Raw genomic sequence first — 18350 nt, 5'->3', positions numbered from 1 at the left:
TGTCTAAATTTAGTCTCAGATTTTTTTATCAATCTGGCTTCTGCATCACTAATTAGCACCGTTGATTTTTTACTCTCAGTTTGCAGTCCCTTAACCCCAGTCATATTATCTAACAATTCCCAACTTTTTGCTGTACCCATTCAGGCTAAACACCATCTAAGAAACCTTTCCTTAGCTGTACCCTGGTGTCACCATAGAACTATGGAAATAGGACTTCGGATGTAGAGACAAGCAGGACTGGTTTTCTTTTTTCATACAAAATATAAAGTGTATTTGTGAGCATACCATACCTCTTTCTGTTGGTATGCACATAAATACCTCATATCTCTGTTATTTATTTTTATTATTTTGTTTTTATGCTCTTATGATCATTACTCCCCTAGTAGCTTAGGATTTACAGTATGGACATTTTTTTCCCCTTGTGTTTGAATAAGTCTTGAAACTCTATAGGGTGAGTTGTGACCATTTTAGATAATATCCTATTCAGTTTTAACATTTTTCAGTTTAATTGCATTTGTGTAGCTAATTTATCACTCTATAATCTTTTTGAGAGAAAGAGCCATGTTTGTCATCAATATTTGTATTCCCCATGATGTCTAGCTCAGGACTTTGGATGTAATATGAACTAGGTAAATGTATTTTAAATTAAATAAAATATCTCAACACACCACTACTTTATTTGATTCTCTACAGTGAAAATTATTATGATTCCCTTTGAAAAGCATATACCTCAGAATCTTCAGAAAAGACAAGCCACCTGTATATATTTTCTCTGACTTTAAGTTTCAATTCCTGCATGACCTAAAATGATAATAGTAGAAGGAGGTATAATTTTCAACTTGAGTAAAATGAGAACTTCTAAGATAATAGATTCTTATATATTTATGTTGCTGTTGTAGTTCTCATTCTTGTGATACTGACAAATGAAACTATTCATAGTTTGCCAGCCACTCTGTCTTAATCAGGAATCAACTGATTGCAAGAACAAAATTCTGCTTATGCTAATTCAAGTAAGAAGTTAATAGAAGAGGGGAGAATCTATTGCCAGGATCCAGGGGATTTCCTAGTAAACACTGCTAGGCCTTGTACAGACTGGAGGTAGGCTGTCTCTTTTCTCTGTTTCTGACTCTCAAGGTGATGTGCTCTCAACATCTTACCCTCTAGGAATATTGAGTTTGGTGGGCCCATCTGTGTCCAGCTTGGCAGCCCACTGGAGGGAGAGGCAGTTATAGAAAGCAGTGTTGTGTGTCATACTTAGCCTGAAGAATATCAAACATAGCACAACCCTTCAAACTTTTTGGACTTGGCCCAAGTTTTGGGCCTGGGTTTTTTTGTTCAGCTCTAGAAAATGAACTTTGTTGATCTGAAAGCATATTTTTGTATAAGTGATTTTTTTTTCTAAAGAGGCTTTTTTTCTCATATTTTCCATATTAGCTATATTAGTTTATCAAGTACATGTCAAGTAAATGATGAATTGAACTATGCTCTGTATTTTCTACTGTGATTTAATCTTTTTTTTTTTTTTTTTTTTTTACATTTAGTAACATGATTAAAATTTGAAAAATGCAGAAAGATAACAAACCCAGAAATTTACTATCTGGTACCAACTGCTACAAAAGAACAAAAGCAAAAGAAAAAGGGTTTTTACTCCACATCGGTAAAATCAGACTCGGAAACTTATTTCATGATCAATTTCCTTTCTTCTCCTCTTTTCTCTCTTCTCTCCTGTCCCCTACTCCGAGGTTTTGGTAAATATTTCATATGCCATAGATACTATATTTAATTTACTACTGAACATAGATTATTTCTAAAAATTTTCTTATGGAACACTTTGATAAACATCTTTATACATAAGCTTTTCCATATTTAGGACAATTTCTAAAAGTAGAATTCTTGGGTCAAATGGTATCAACAGATACATTATTGTCAAATTGGTTTTGAAAAAGATTTGTACCAATTTATACTGCCACTAATAATGCTTCTTTTACCACATTTTTTCTAGTCTTGACTGTTATAATTTTTTCATGTTTGCTACTTTGAGGGGCAAAGAATGGTCTCTACTTGGTATTTTAATGACATTTTGTTTTTTATTCATCAGTATAGATCAGGTTAGACTGGCATGGAAAAGAGTGTTTAATTCTTTGTAGTAAGGTTGTAGGATTATTTACTCACAGTTGATGTTTAATGTTGTTGGTGTTTAATGTTGACTACTAAATTCAAAACACTTTTTTTTCCAGACCCTATAAGATTTGGCTATGTCCTTCATATTTGACTGGATTTACAGTGGTTTCAGCAGTGTGCTACAGTTTTTAGGTAATGTTGGCCCTTTGTTCTCTTTTGTTATCCCATTTAATCCTACTTATATAAAAGTATCTTTTATTTGCCCAGAGCCTCTTTGTATGTAACCCAGTAGTTACAAATGTGGGCTCTGGAATCATACAAACATGTTCAATTACTCATTCTACCTGTTCCAAAGTAATCTTAGACAAACTGTTTTCTCCACTTTAGCCTTAATTTCCTTATCTGTAAAATAATAATAATTCCTATCTTTTAAGGTTGTTGATAAGCATATTGTTAACAGGAATAGCTACCATTTATTAGCCAGTTTGCACAAGAGCTTTACATGCTTTACCTCATGTAATTCTCACAGGAATCCAATGCATTGTTTCTTTTTTTATTATTATTATAAAAATGCATGTTCCATAAAGTACCTCATATATTATAAATGGCATTTTATAACCTACTAAATGAGTCTTGTTTACCCAGCAATTCTGACTAGTGATTTTCCTCTCTTTATAGATTTTAAAGATAGGAAAAATCTTTGCTTCCCATTCTTTTATTGACACCCTTGACTTGTCACATTTTTCGGTGAAACAGGCTTTTTTTTTTTTTTCCCTGAAACAGGCTTCTGATTAACTTTTATGTTGGGATATACACAATTTTATTATTGTAAAAATTAATGAAAATATTTCTAGTCTCCTATTTTCAAATTTTGTCCTAAGTTTAGTCTCCTTATAACCATCATCTTGTAAACTGGCAGAAAGAGAAGCATTTCATGTAATTACAGAGTGGTCAACATAGTTCTAAACTGGCCACAACCATACTTATGGAATGATATCTCCTATATAAATATTTCTTTCTCCACAAACATAATCTTGACTGAGGAAATAAATTTTGATTGGGAAATATGAATTTTGTTTGACTACTATATATTAAAAGGATAAAAATGTAAGATCAAATTTTGTCACTGTATTTTTATTTCTTAGTTGAACCTTCCTTAATTGCAAATTTTTTAAAACCCAGAGTGTTTTTTTTTTCTTTTAAAAAATATAATTCCTCACATTATTTTATACTGTTGCTCTACTACAGGTCAAATGTCAGATCTCTCTATACTACCTCCAAGAGAATTCTTAAATCTTTTTATCAGACTGAAATATTTTGTCACATATTTGCAAGAACTGGGTCAGAAATAGAGGCTTTTAAACTTTATTTTGCTGGGGCTTTGGGTTATAACATGTTGGAATCTATATCTCAGTTTATAGAACAATGAATCTATGCTGAATTATGTTGAAAAGGCAAAATAGATTGCATCACAATCAGGAACAAGAAGGTTAATAGTGCTAACTTTAGGAAGCAGTATAGAGAAATGAAAATGAACCAAAGCTTTGGGATCAGACATAGGTTCAAATCTCAGATCTGACTTCAGCATTTGAGCAAGTTAACTCTGAGTCTTCATTTCCCCTCTGTAAAAAAGAGAATAATAATGCTACTTCACAGAGTTGAGGATTAAGTGAAATAATGTATGCAGGTGCTTAACAGTGCCTACCACAAAATAAGAATTTAGTCCAACTCAGTTTAAAGATTAAATGCTCTAGTTGTTCCCTTTTAGTATATTATCCTGTACACTTTTACTATTTAAAAGTTAGGGTGGTAGGGACTTCCCTGGTGGTGCAGTGGATAGGAATCTGCCTGCCAATACAGGGGACATAGGTTTGATCCCTGGTCCGGGAGGATCTCACGTGCCGTGGAGCAACTAAGCCCATGTGCCACAACTACTGAGCCTGCGCTCTAGAGCCCGCGAGCCACAACTACTGAAGCCCGCATGCCTAGAGCCAGTGCTCCCAACAAGAGAAGCCACCGCAATGAGAAGCCCGTGCACCGCAACGAAGAGTAGCCCCCACTCACCGCAAATAGAGAAAGCCCGTGCACAGTAACAAAGACCCAATGCAGCCAAAAATAAATAAAATTAAATATTAAGAAAAAAGAAAGAGTGGTAAGATTGAGTGCATTGGTTAGAAACAGTCTATGTAGAAACCTTTTAAGAAATAGAAATGTTTAAGGAGATTATTAGTCAGATTTATAATTAAAGGAGAGATGTAATATCCCAGCTCAAGTAAATATGGAAAACAGTCTTCTCTTTAGGATTGGAACTGTTGGTCAATATGTGATCAAAAGATTAAGACTTAAATAATTTACTTCTTAAACTTAAATGTGGGTAAAGAACTAGATGTAATTTTGGCATGAACTTATTAGAAGATGGATGGCCTGAATCTGTAATTGACTAATGTCTTAAAAATTTCATTTATTGATTAAGTATTTTTTGAGCTGCTGCTGTATTCCCTGTCCTCATGTAATTCCATGGGTGTTAGACAATTAAAGACATGAAAAATGAAGTTCAATACCACTACACACCTATTAGAATGCCCCAAATCCAGACGCTGACAACACCAAATGCTGGTGAGGATCTGAAACAACAGAAACTCTCATTCATTGCTGGTGGGAATGAAAAATGGTACAGCTACTTCGGAAGACAGTTTGTTGGTTTCTTATAAAACTAAACATACTCTTACCATTCAATCCAGCAGTTGTGCTCCTTGGTATTTACCCAAAGGAGTTGAAAACTTACGTCCACCTGAAAACCTACGTACACCCGAAAACCTGCACACAGGTGTTTGTAGCAGCTTTAGTCATAACTGCCAAAACTTGGAAGCAACCAAGATGTCCTCTAGTGGGTGAATGGATAAACTATGGTATAGCCAGACAATGGAATATTATTCAGCACTAAAAAGAAGCGGACTATCAAGCCATGAAAATACATGGAAGAAACTAAAATGCATATTACTGAGTGAAAGAAACCAATCTGAAAAGGCTACATACTGAGTGATTCCAACTACATGACATTCTAGAAGAGGCAAAAATATGGAGACAATAAAAAGATCAGTGGTTGCTGGGCCTTGGGTGGGATGGGATGTATAGGCAGAGCACAGAGGACTTTTTAGGGTGGTGAAAATACTCTGTATACTGTTGAATATGTGTCATTAAACTTTTGTCCTCTTGGGGGAGGATATGTATGTGTGGGGACAGAGGTATATGGGAAATCTCTGTACCTTCCTTTCAGTTTTGTTGTAAACCTAAAAGTGCTCTAAGAAAAGTCTTTAAAATACACACATACACACACACACACACATATATATATAGCTCAATATGGAATTTTGCAGTAAATGCCAGTCTACTATAAATTGGTCAATGCTGTCTTTATCTGTTTATCACTTTATCTGTCAATGCTTGATTGATATATTTAAAATTATGTGCTTGGATATTTTTGTTGTTGCGTAGTGTTATGCAATCATGTGAATAGTTTAACTTTATTCTCAGGGAAATTTGACAGTGAACTAAACTTTTTTACTGAAAAAAACTCACTGTAATTTTTATTGTCAAAAATGGTTAATTTATTTTTATCTGTGGAAAAATACTCTTTTTCTTTTGGTCTAGCTTTATAAATACATGATGTCAAGTATTTTATGAGTGTTTCTCTAGTAGAGGATACAGATATTTATCAAGGGATAAACGAAAATAAAATAAAAGAGGATTTAAGATAAATTGTCAAGGGAATTGGCATTTTGGCATTGCAAGATAAGTTTAGGTCACACACACATTTATTGATCGGGGCAAAGTTTAGTTTTATAATGATTTGACTTCCCAAATCATAATAGATTTAAAATAGCTCTTCAAAACTAAAAATAGGTTAGATATCCAAGCTTTTTCAGGCCAATTTATAAAATCTTAAAAGTTCAAAAGGTTAATAAGTGTTTCTTTATCAAAAATCTGGGGTAATTAGGAAAAGTATCTAAATAACTAAATTGTGAATATTATATTATACTTTTATTTAAAGTCATTTTATTTGTGTAGTCTGTGTCAGATATCACTTTGACTAATCATAGCTCTTATTCTGCAGGATTATATAAGAAAACTGGTAAATTGGTATTTCTTGGATTGGATAATGCGGGAAAAACAACATTGCTACACATGCTAAAAGATGATAGACTTGGACAACATGTCCCAACGTTACATCCCAGTAAGTATATTCTCCCATACAATATATTACTTGATCAAGTGATACCAATTCATAGGCCCTAACCAAAAGGTTTTGTTTGTTTTTTTGGTGGATAAATTATGATCAGGTCATTTCACCTGTTCTTAAAATAGTATAGTAAATAATAAGTGACCCAACTCTAGGGAGTATATTTAGATCTTGAAATAATACTCATATCTTCTTATCAGTTAGTATACCATTGTCCAGCTAGAGGAATTAAAAAGTTATTGTCTCAGGGATTATGATATGATATTCAACAACATATTGCTTAGGTTATAAATAGTCACCATTAGCTTGTTACATAACCTAAATTTCTTTCAAATTTTAGAACTGTACTATTTTAATCATTATTCAATGGACAGATTATAGTCTTATACTTTGCTGGTAGCTCTCAACTTATTAACCAGTTATTTTTCTAGTCCTAACAACCTGAACTATTTCTAATATAAAGACCATAGAATTATTCCAAAAAACAGGGCATGTATTCATACACTTATACAAAGGTTTTTGTTTTTTGGTTTTTGGTGTTCTTTTTGAGCACACCCCACGACTTGCAGGATCTTAGTTCCCCAACCAGGGACTGAATCTGGGCCCACGGCAGTGAAAGCGCCGAGTTGTAACCACTGGACCACCAGGGAATTCCCTAGAAAGTTTTAAAATAATTAAAAAATAATTTACTGTGCTTCCTTTTAGAAAGACTACCTGAAAGACATTAATAATGATTCTATAAATCACTTAATACATATCATCCTGTATATAAGATTGTGTAATAGGTACTGTTTGAGAAAGTAAAGTTAATGTTAAAGTGATAAAATTATTAGAAACGGAAGTCTAATCTTAAAATACCTGTGAACTTACTTTTACTGTTGAAAAGACGATGAATCAAGTACACAGAGAGTTTAAAGACAAGTTAATCCATAGATTAATTATGAAATAATAAGTGTTGGCCTTAATAATGAGTATAAAATTGAGAACTGGACTAAAAAGTAAATAATATGATAGTTAATTTAGTTCAGTAAATATACAAAGAACAAGGAAGGAAAACAGAGCAAAACAAATTACCATTTTATCTCTAAAGCTGTTAGTGAGTGAAGTTGGAAAAGGAGGACTTTGTAAAATTGATACTTTTTTTTTTATATTAGGAGAGGAAAGTGGGGCTTGACAAATAAGATTCTGATACAAGAACAATACTGTTAAAGAAAAATGATCATGGTGAAATTGAGTATATAAAATTATCTGCAAAAACAACAGAAATGGAAGAGATTACACAGTGGTCTTATATTAGGTGTAAGTCATTTTAAAAATTTTATGATGTTGCCCTTTTTAATTTATTCAACAAATAGTTTTTGAGCACCTGCTCTATGTCAGACATTGTTCTAAGTACTAGGAGTAAAAGCAGTGGCACAAAACAGATGCTATCTCAACCTTCCTGTGGCTCACAGTCATTTCAACTAATATTTTTCAATTAATCAAAAAACATATGTGTACTCACTTCAGCAGCACATATACTAAAATTGGAATGATACAGAGAAGATTAGCATGGCCCCTGCACAAGAATGACACACAAATTCGTGAAGCATTCCATATTTTTAAGAATGAAATTAAAAATACTCTCTAACATCATATACAAAAATAAACTCAAAATGGGTTAAAGACCTAAATGTAAGGCTGGATACTATAAAACTCTTAGAGGAAAACATAGGCAGAACACTCTTTGACATAAATCTCAGCAATATATATATTTTTTAAATTAATTAATTAATTTATTTTTGGCTGTGTTGGGTCTTTGTTGCTACGCGCAGGCTTTCTCTAGTTGTGGCGAGCAGGGGCTGCTCTTTGTTTGCAGCGCGTGGGCTTCTCATTGCAGTGGCTTCTCTTGTTGCGGAGCACGGGCTCTAGGGTGTGCAGGCTTCAGTAGTTGTGGCTCGCGGGCTCAGTAGCTGTGGCTTGCGGGCTCTAGAGCTCAGGCTCAGTAGTTGTGGCTCACGGGCTTAGTTGCTCCGCAGCATGGGGGATCTTCCCGGACCAGGTCTCAAACCTGTGTCCCCTGCGTTGGCGGGCAGATTCTTAACCACTGCACCACCAGGGAAGTCCCACAATATCTTTTTTGATTCACTTCCTAGAGTAATGAAAATAAAAACAAAAATAAACAAATGGGACCTAATTAAGTGTAAAAGCTTTTGCACAGCAAAGGAAACCATAAACAAAACAAAAAGACAACCCACAGAATGGGAGAAAGTATTTGCAAATGAAGAGACCAACAAGGGATTAATCTCCAGAATATACAAACAGCTCATGCCACTCAATATCAAGAAAACAAACAACCCAATCAAAAAATGGGCAGAAGATCTAAATAGACATTTCTCCAAAGAAGACAGACAGATGGTCAAAAAGCCCAAGAAAAGATGTTCAACATCACTAATTATTAGAGAAATGCAAGTCAAAACTACAATGAGGTATCGCCTCACACTGGTCAGAATAGCCATCATCAAATATCTACAAACAATAAGAACTGGAGAGGGTCTGGAGAAAAGGGAACCGTCTTGCACTGTTGGTGGGAATGTAAATTGGTACAGCCACTATGGAGGACAGTATGGAGGTTCCTTAAAAAACTAAATATAGAACTACTGTATGATCCAGCAATCCCACTCCTGGGTATATATCTGGAGAAAACCATAATCCAAAAAGATACATGAACCTGAATGTTCATTGCAGCACTATTTTCAATAGCCAAGACATAGAAGCAATTTAAATGTCCATCGACAGAGGAATGGATAAAGAAGATGTGGTACATATATACAGTGGAATATTACTTAGCCATAAAAAAGAACAAAATAATGCCATTTGCAGCAGCATGGATGGACCTAGAGATTATCATACTAAGTGAAGTAAAGTCAGACAAAGACAAATATATGATATCACTTATATGTGGAATCTAATTTAAAAATGATACAAATGAACTTATTTACAAAACAGAAACAGACTCACAGATCTTGAAATCAAACTTATGGTTACCAAAGGGGAAACGTGGGGGGAAGTGATAAATTAGGAGATTGGGATTAACATATACACACTACTATATATAAAATAGATAACTATGGACTTCCCTGGTGGCGCAGTGGTAAAGAATCCGCCTGCCAGCTCAATATTAAAAAAACAAACAGCCCAATCCAAAAATGGGCAGAAGACCTAAATAGACATTTCTCCAAAGAAGACATACAGATGGCCAAGAAGCACATGAAAAGCTGCTCAACATCACTAATTATTAGAGAAATGCAAATTAAAATTAAAACTACAGTGAGGTATCACCTTACACCAGTTAGAATGGGCATCATCAGAAAATCTACAAATAACAAATGCTGGAGAGGGTATGGAGAAAAGGGAACCTTCTTGCACTGTTGGTGGGAAGGTAAATTGATACAGCCACTATGGAGAACAGTATGGAGGTTCCTTAAAAAACTAAAAATAGAATTAGCATATGACACAGCAATCCCACTACTGGGCATATACCCAGAGAAAACCATAATTCAAAAAGACACATGCACCCCAATGTTCATTGCAGCACTATTTACAATAGCCAGGTCATGGAAGCAACCTAAATGCCCATTGACAGACAAATGGATAAAGATGTGGTACATATATACAATGGAATATTACTCAGCCATAAAAAGGAACGAAATTGCGTCATTTGTAGAGGCGTGGATGGATCTAGAGACTGTCATACAGAGTGAAGTAAGTCAGAAAGAGAAAAACAAATATCGTATATTAATGCATATATGTGGAACCTAGAAGAATGGTACAGATGAACCAGTTTGCAGGGCAGAAATAGAGACACAGATGTAGAGGACAAACATATGGATACCAAGGGGGGAAAGTGGCAGCTGGGGGGCGGGGAGGTGTGATGAATTGGGAGATTGGGATTGACATGTATACACTGATGGGTATAAAATGGATAACAAATAAGAACCTGCTGTATAAAAAAATAAATAAAATAAAATTCAAAAATTCAAAAAAAAACAAAAAGAATCCGCCTCCCAATGCAGGGGACACAGGTTTGAACTCTGGTCCAGGAAGATCCCACATGCTGCTTAGCAACTAACCCGTGCGCCACAACTACTGAGCCTGCGCTCTAGAGCCCGCGAGCCACAAGTGCTGAGCCTGCATGCCACAGTTACTGAAGCCCACGTGCCTAGAGCCCGTGCTCCGCAACAAGAGAAGCCCATGCACCGCAACGAAGAGTAGTCCCCAATCACCGCAACTAGAGAAAGCCCACGTGCAGCAATGAAGACCCAATGCAGCCAAAAATAAAAATAAATTAATTTTTTAAAAAGAAATTTAAAAAAATAGATAACTAACAAGGACCTACTATATAGCACAGGGAACTCTACTCAATATCCTGTAATAACCTATATGGGAAAAGAATTTGGGGACTTCCCTGGTGGTCCAGTAGCTAAGATGCCTCGCTCCCAACGCAGGAGGCCCGGGTTCAATCCCTGTTCAGGGAACTAGATCCCATATGCATGCCGCAACTAAAAGTTCAAATGCCGCAATGAAAGATTCCGCATGCCGGAACTAAAGATCCTGCACTTGGCAACGAAGATCCCACGTGCCTCAACTAAGACCCGGCGCAGCCAAAATAAATAAATAAATAGGGACTTCCCTGGTGGTCCAGTGGGTAAGATTCCGTGTTCCCAGTGCAGGGGGCCCGGGTTCGATCCCTGGTCAGGGAACTAGAGCCCACATGCCACAACTAAGGAGTCTGCATACCGCAACAAAAGATCCTGTATGCCGCAACTAAAGATCCCACATGCGGTAACAAAGATCCCATGTGCTGCAACTAAGACCTGGCGCAGCCAAAATAAATTAATAAATAATAAATAAATATTTAAAATAAATCTTTTAAAAATCTTTAAAAAAAAAGAATCTGAAAAAGAATGGGTATATATGTATAACTGATTCACTTTGCTGTGCACCTGAAACTAACACAACATTGCAAATCAACTATACTCCAATAAAAATTTAAAAAGAAAAAGCATATGTGAAAAAGGTAACATATATCTACCCTATGATCTGGCAGTTCCATTGCTCGGTATTTATCTAGGAGAAATGAAAAACATGTGTTCACCAAAATCCTCATACAAGAATGTTTATTATACCAGTTTTATTTATCTGTAATAGCCCCAAACTGGAAACAGCTCAGATGTCCTTCAAAAAAAGAATGGATAAACAATGGAATTCTACTCAACAAGAAAGAGGAATAAACTGCTGATACATACGATGCATATTATATTGCATGGAAGAGGCTGGTCACAAAATTTATATACTATATGATACCATTTATATAAAATTCTAAAACAGGCAAAACAAACCTGTGGTGATAGAGTTCAGATCAGTGCTTGCTTCTGGGAGTGGAGGTGTGGACTGACTGGGAATGGGTAAGAGGGAACTTGCTGGGATGTTAACAGTGTTCTGTATCTTAATTAATCAAATTGGGACTTCTTTTATAAAGCAGGGAGTGTACTGAGGATTGTAACCATAGAGGTAGTTTGCCAACCACATCCAAGCATTATCTTTTCCTTATTGGAAAGGATCATGCTTTGAACACAAATTGTATTACTTATTCATTCAGTTGGCAGTCTTCATACAGAATTTTTTAGCAAGATAAACTACTCTGGGGTCTCATAGTTATACTGAATAGTTAACAATTATACTGAACCTTTCATTGTAATTGTAGGGGGTCTTCTGCTTTTGGCCATGAGGGAATAACAGAGTCTGGAATTACCATCCCACTGTAAATGACTAGAAAACTGGACAAAAATATATACTACAACTGTTATCGGATATTGGGCAATAGCTAGCACAGGGCTATGATTCCTGAGAGAAGAAAAACAAACACTTCTCTATTCAAGTTTTATCACAGGAGGTAATTTTCAGATCATGGTGTAGGGAGAGGAAACCCAAACAACCCAGTAGTCTTACTGACTTGAGGAGACAGAGACCAGAATTTGGGGAGGCTGAGGTGACTAGAATTTGCTGGGCAGATTACCACAGAGGAAGGAGCTCTGCAAAGAAGGAACTCCAGAAATTAAATATATATATATATTTATTTCGGCTGCGCCGGGTCTTAGTTGTGGCATGCGAACTCTTAGTTGTGGCATGCATTCGGGATCTATTTCCCTGACCAGGGATTGAACCTGGGCCCCCTGCAGTAGAAGTACGGAGTCTTAACCACTGAACCACCAGGGAAATCCCAGAACTCCAGATAGTTTCATGGCTGAATACCAATCTGTGCATACATAGGGTGAAACTACACATGGCCAGTCAAAGAATAATTTCTGGAAGAACAGTTATAGTGGAGTTGTTAGCCAAATAATTCCCAGAGCTCACATGGGGCCGGGAATCCAAGTTCGCACCAGCCAAAAAGGAGAGACCTTGTTGAATACGCCAAAGGATCATATCTTAGTAATGGGGCTAAAGTAGCTCCAAAGTAAAGGTTACTTTAGATCTGCCCTAACAAAACTTAAAAACTGATCTGCAAGCAGTTTAACTGCCTGCCAGAACAAAGTCCAACTTTCTTTTCTTTTTTTTTTTTGGCCGTGTCCCGTGGCTTGCAGGATCTTAGTTCCCGACCAGGGTCCCCGCAGTGAGAGCGCTGAGTCCTAACCACTGGACCGCCAGGGAATTCCCAAAGTCCAACTTTCTTGAAAAGGGTACAACAAAATACAACATCCAGGGACTTCCCGGGTGGCACAGTGGTTAAGAATCCGCCTGCCAATGCAGGAGACACGGGTTCGATCCCTGGTCCGGGAAGATTCCACATGCCGCGGAGCAGCTAAGCCCGCGAGTGCGCCACAACTACTGAGCCTGTGCTCTAGAGCCCGCAAGCTACAACTACTGAAGCCCGTGTGCCTAGAGCCCGTGCTCTGCGACAAGAGAAGCCACCGCGATGAGAAGCCCACGCACTGCAAGGAAGAGTAGCCCCCGCTCGCCGCAACTAGAGAAAGCCTGCACGCAGCAGGGAGGACCCAGTGCAGCCAAAAATAAATAAATTAATTAATTTTTAAAAAATCCAACATTCAATAAAAAATTATTAGACATGCAAAGAAGCAGGAAAGTATGATCCATAACCAGGAGAAAAATTAATCAGTAAAAACAGATTGTAACAAAGATGATGGCAGAAGTAAAAAAGATGATGGAATTAGCAAATAAGGACATTGAAATAGCTGTTATGAATATGCTTAAGGATTTAAGGGAAACATGAACATAATGAGGAGAGAAATGGAAGATATAAGACAGAACCAAGGGCTTCCCTGGTGGCGCAGTGGTTGAGAATCTGCCTGCCAATGCAGGGGACACGGGTTCGAGCTCTGGTCTGGGAGGATCCCACATGCCACGGAGCAACTAGGCCCGTGAGCCACAATTGCTGAGCCTGCGCGTCTGGAGCCTGTGCTCCGCAACAAGAGAGGCCGCGATAGTGAGAGGCCCGTGCACCGCAATGAAGAGTGGCCCCCACTTGCCGCAACTAGAGAAAGCCCTCACACAGAAACGAAGACCCAGCACAGCCATAAATTAAATAAATAAATAAAAATTAAAAAAATAAACAGGAGCTGTTGTTTAAAAAAAAAAAAAAAAAGAAGACAGAACCAAATGGAACTTATAGAAAAGAAAAATAAAATATCTGAAATGAAATTTTCACTAGATAGGATGAATAGCAATTTTTTTTGTGGGGTGGAGGGTGTCCCACACTGCACGGCATGTGGAATCTTAGTTCTCCGACCAGGGGTTGAACCCGCACCCGCTGCAGTGGAACACAAGTCTTAACCACTGGACCACCAGGGAAGTCCCAAGAATTAATAGCAAATTAGTGCCAATACTGCAGAAGGAAAGACCAGTGAACTTAAGTCAATGCAATAGAAACTAAAAGAAACACAGAGAAAAATGACGAAAAAAAAAATCAACAGAGCCTCAGTGACTTGTGGGACAATATTAAGTAGTCTAGCAAACCTATCATTGAAGTCCCAGAAGGGGAAGGAAGGGAGCAGAAAAAATATTTGAAGAAATAATAGCCAAATTTTTTATTATAATTGTGTTTGTCATTAAAGACTGTCTCCTGCCAAATATGACAGCCATGAGAGAATACTGTTATTTCACCTTTATCGTTTAAGATGAATTACAGGAAAAATTATTAGGTTGGAGCAGTCACTTGAATTCACAGTAAATAATTGTCAATTTCAGCAGGATAGAGAAGGAAAAATAAGTAAGTGTTGGATTTGTGGTGGGTAGTGAATACTAGAAATGAATATTACCATTTACGTGCATTATATTGGCAATATGAAATGGAATATAGTAGTTACAACAGAGAATTCCTTTTTGATTTGACCTTATTTGCAGTTAAAGTAAATCAAACTTTAAGTGGCAATATATACCAGGAATGGATTTCTAATTTTCATGTTGTTAAAATATTTTGTATTATTATTTAGCGTCAGAAGAACTAACCATTGCTGGCATGACATTTACAACTTTTGATCTGGGTGGACATATTCAAGGTGAGATTCTGTTGCTTTGTTTTATTTAATAAAAATGTGACCATTATGTTCCAGTGCATGAAATCTCATTCTATTCAAAGAAAGCCAGAGTAGACTTAAAATTTCGGAGTTATTACCCCTAGATAAATGCTTTAAATGCAGAGGATGATTTTCATGGTACTCCAATTTAAGTCTGAATTGCTTTTGGTGGTAAAGCATATGAGTAAAATTTAGCCTCCATTCTTTCTCTGCTCCAGTCCACCTTTCGCTTACTGTCGTAATCATGTTATGAATATGTTATTGCTCTGTATGAAAAACCTTCAGTGGCTAACTCATTACCTGTAAAATAAAGGCCAAACTCACTGACCTGGCACTCAGGATCTCTATGATCTGATCGCACTTTACTTTTTGAGTCTTTATTTCCCACTATACCCTTTCCCATTCTCTTTACTCCAACCAAACCAAACCATCTTGGTGTTCTCCCACCTCTGTGCTTATGCCATCCCCATCTGCACATAGGTAACCCACCTTCAGGGCCCAGTGTAAGTCCTGCTGCCTCCCCTGAGAAGCCACTCCCAGCTGGGAGTGCTCTCAACTATACTTACGTAGCAATTAGTGCGTTTGTATACATATCTGCAAGTTTGGAACGACTGTCTTATTTCCTCTACTAAACTTTCTGGGACTGAAATCCTAGTTATTTTTTAATATCCCCAAAAGGACTTAGCAGTATCCACCACATGGTAATTCATAAATAATGAATATTACAAAGCCTGTGGTTAGTGAAAGCACATTTGAGACATATATCAATTGTTTAAAATATACATAAACTAATTCCTGGAATTTAATGATTAGATTTAGAACCTAATGGAGTTTGAGACTTCATTTCTATATTATTTTAAGGTGTATTATAAAACTGAAGTCAGAAAAAAAAGTTACCTTCCCCTAGGGTACCCCCAAAACTGTTTTCCCCTCTAAAAGAGAATGTCATGGCAAAAATTACCCTAATGGTTTCATAAACTTTAATTTCTCTTATGAGTAGAACAGTTTGCTTTATTATTTTAACTTAACAAGTCTGTACCCGATACGAATTTCCTTCTGTCACTGACTCCAGATTTATCACTGGCAAAAAACTGATAAACCAGGAATGTCAGAAAAATGAATACTGCATATAAGAAATAGTAGTGGTCCCTCCAATGAACTTAATGTGCATCCTTGTCCATTAGTAGCAAATATTAATTCTTCTTCTAACATAGGAAAATTGGGGCAGAGTGAAGTATTTGACTTGCCCACAATCAAGGAAAACCTGTTATTTCTTCTTTGGTCACCTGGAAAGATTTTGGCAATATTGGGTGAAAGATTAACTTGAGTATATAGTGAAGTAGCAGCAGCTAAGGGATAATTACACTTGATATCTTATTGGACTCTTCCCTCAAACTATCTGCTAGGTTTGACCAGCAAATAAAATCTAACTCCTGATTGTTTTTATTAGCTCGAAGAGTGTGGAAAAACTACCTTCCTGCTATCAATGGCATTGTATTTCTGGTGGATTGTGCAGACCATGAAAGGCTGTTAGAATCAAAAGAAGAACTTGATGTAAGTTAAATAATTAAAACTAAACATAGTTGAATCACTGGTAAGCCTGAGGAAATAGGTTGGATATGTAGGTATCAGAGTGTGGCTTTTTTGCAGCCTCTGATGTAACTCCTGACAATTTGTGGAGTTCTGAGATTATTCTACTTAGAATGTAGGGGGAGTAGCTTGGAGTAATTGTAGCTATTGAGGAGGTACTAATGCAGACCTCCTTCCTGAAGGCTTGGGCTCACTCTGTGCAGAGTGTGCCCTTGTAGTATATTTCATGTCTGCTACATTCCTGTAGTGGCTTTGTCTTAAGCCCCTGGTCCTCCTAGGATGCTGGTTTCTTTAGGAGTTAGCCAGAACCTGGAAATGGCATAACATGCTATCTTTGTCACCGCTCCCAGGAGTGATCAGGGCCATGTGTAGCCACCTCCTCTCCCGTCTCCCAGGTCACATGCTTCGTAAAGGGGCTCAGAAGCAGTAGGCAAGGTCAGTGCTAGATCTGGGTCCACAGAGAAAGCAGGTCCATGATTTGATGGAAGGTTGACCTGACCATGCCTCTGCCTAGAGCAAGCAAACAAGTACTTATTCATGTGGAAAAGTCCAGATAGGTTCTCTGGTCATGGAACAGGGTCAGGGAATTCCTGAGTTCCTACTTTGTGCCCGACACTGTGCATATTACCTCATTTAATTCTCAAATTAACTCCATAAGGTAGGTGGTACTATTGCAAATTCTCTTTGAACTTCAATGAGCCTTATTTGTGTAAGATCTCACAACTCAAAAGCAGCAGAACTAGAAATGAAACCAGGTCTGCATGCTTTAAGTGTTGGGTCTGTTCACAGAGTGAGCATTTACAGAAGGAGACTTAGGGAGGCAGAAGAATTGAGCTTTGGGTTTGTTGAGCTCACTTTAAAATGTAGGGAGAGTTTGCCAAAGAAAGTTAGCCAAACTGACGGGTATGATAGAGAATCAGTCCTTGATACCCATTTGGTAGCTTGTCACAATGAACCCTTTAGATGGTTTCATATCAACATCTTGTTGTTCATTTTGTTTTGTTTTGTTTTTTCAGTCACTAATGACAGATGAAACTGTTGCTAATGTGCCTATACTGATTCTTGGAAATAAGATTGACAGACCTGAAGCCATCAGTGAAGAGAGGTTGCGAGAGATGTTTGGTTTATATGGTCAGACAACAGGAAAGGTAAAAAAAAAAAAGGAAAATTTTTGACAAGTGTGAATATTTCATTCAGTAGTATAAATATCTTTTTATTTATTTTTAATCTTCTGAAATAGTTTGTTCCCACACTACCCCTAACAGTAATCATGCTTATCGGTTTAATTGGTACAGTCTGGCTTTTTTTTTTTTTTTAATTGGGGTATAGTTGACATACAACATTATACTAGTTTCAGGTGTATAACCAGATGTCTTTAAATTACTATTGTCCTACCTCATAAGCCCATTTTCATTTTTTTTCTTAAAAACTGTCATTTGTACATTTGGGTCTTTTTTTAATGTTCTCATTTATTTTCTTTCTACCACTGAATGAAATGAAACCTTTTCTTGGTGATATCAAAAATGTCAAAGCCTATGCTTATGAGAAACTACATGAAAGCTTTCAAAGTTTTATTTGTCATAATTTTTCAGAATTAGCCACTAAATAATATACTTGAATGTTTAAGCATACCAGTAGTGTATTTAGGCCCTCAGTTCAGTGTTTAAGCCCTGAGTTCAACAGAGATAAAAATAAAATGTAAACTTGGCCATAGCAGTGTTGGGGTTTTCTGAACATATACTTTATAATAAGCTTTAAGACACATTATTTTTGCATTCATTTTTACTGGTATTTGTTTTGGGGAAGGACCTTAGTATTGAAAA

General features: G+C 36.7%; 1 protein-coding gene, 1 long non-coding RNA gene and 2 other non-coding genes across 8 annotated transcripts in view; 2 read left to right on the top strand and 2 right to left on the bottom strand.

The window, feature by feature from the left end:
- The window catches only part of LOC132362508 (uncharacterized), a 43384-nt gene that overhangs the window by 15062 nt on the left and 9972 nt on the right, over positions 1-18350 (bottom strand). Inside the window, exon 4 of one of the 5 annotated variants that reach the window (XR_009502387.1) lies at positions 8025-8492. The exons of the other annotated variants lie outside the window; for them this stretch is intronic. This is a non-coding gene — a long non-coding RNA (uncharacterized LOC132362508). Of the gene's footprint in view, positions 1-8024; positions 8493-18350 lie in introns of those variants that run through there. 5 annotated transcript variants of the gene reach the window in all.
- The window catches only part of SAR1B (secretion associated Ras related GTPase 1B), a 31729-nt gene that overhangs the window by 7818 nt on the left and 5561 nt on the right, over positions 1-18350 (top strand). The window contains exons 2-6 of the mRNA XM_059917110.1: positions 2238-2313; positions 6236-6355; positions 14854-14919; positions 16388-16491; positions 17544-17675. Coding sequence (XP_059773093.1) covers positions 2256-2313; positions 6236-6355; positions 14854-14919; positions 16388-16491; positions 17544-17675 — 480 coding nt within the window. The 5' untranslated portion in view covers positions 2238-2255. The remainder of the gene's footprint in view (positions 1-2237; positions 2314-6235; positions 6356-14853; positions 14920-16387; positions 16492-17543; positions 17676-18350) is intronic.
- Positions 7858-7964, top strand: LOC132364254 (U6 spliceosomal RNA). The gene has a single exon (XR_009502793.1). It is a non-coding gene; the product is annotated as a U6 spliceosomal RNA (small nuclear RNA).
- TRNAR-UCU (transfer RNA arginine (anticodon UCU)) lies at positions 12547-12619 on the bottom strand. The gene has a single exon. It is a non-coding gene; the product is annotated as a tRNA-Arg (tRNA).

The sequence above is a fragment of the Balaenoptera ricei genome, chromosome 3, assembly GCF_028023285.1.
Source record: "Balaenoptera ricei isolate mBalRic1 chromosome 3, mBalRic1.hap2, whole genome shotgun sequence".
Taxonomy (NCBI): Eukaryota; Metazoa; Chordata; class Mammalia; order Artiodactyla; family Balaenopteridae; genus Balaenoptera; species Balaenoptera ricei.
This window is presented reverse-complemented; position numbering and strand designations above follow the sequence as displayed.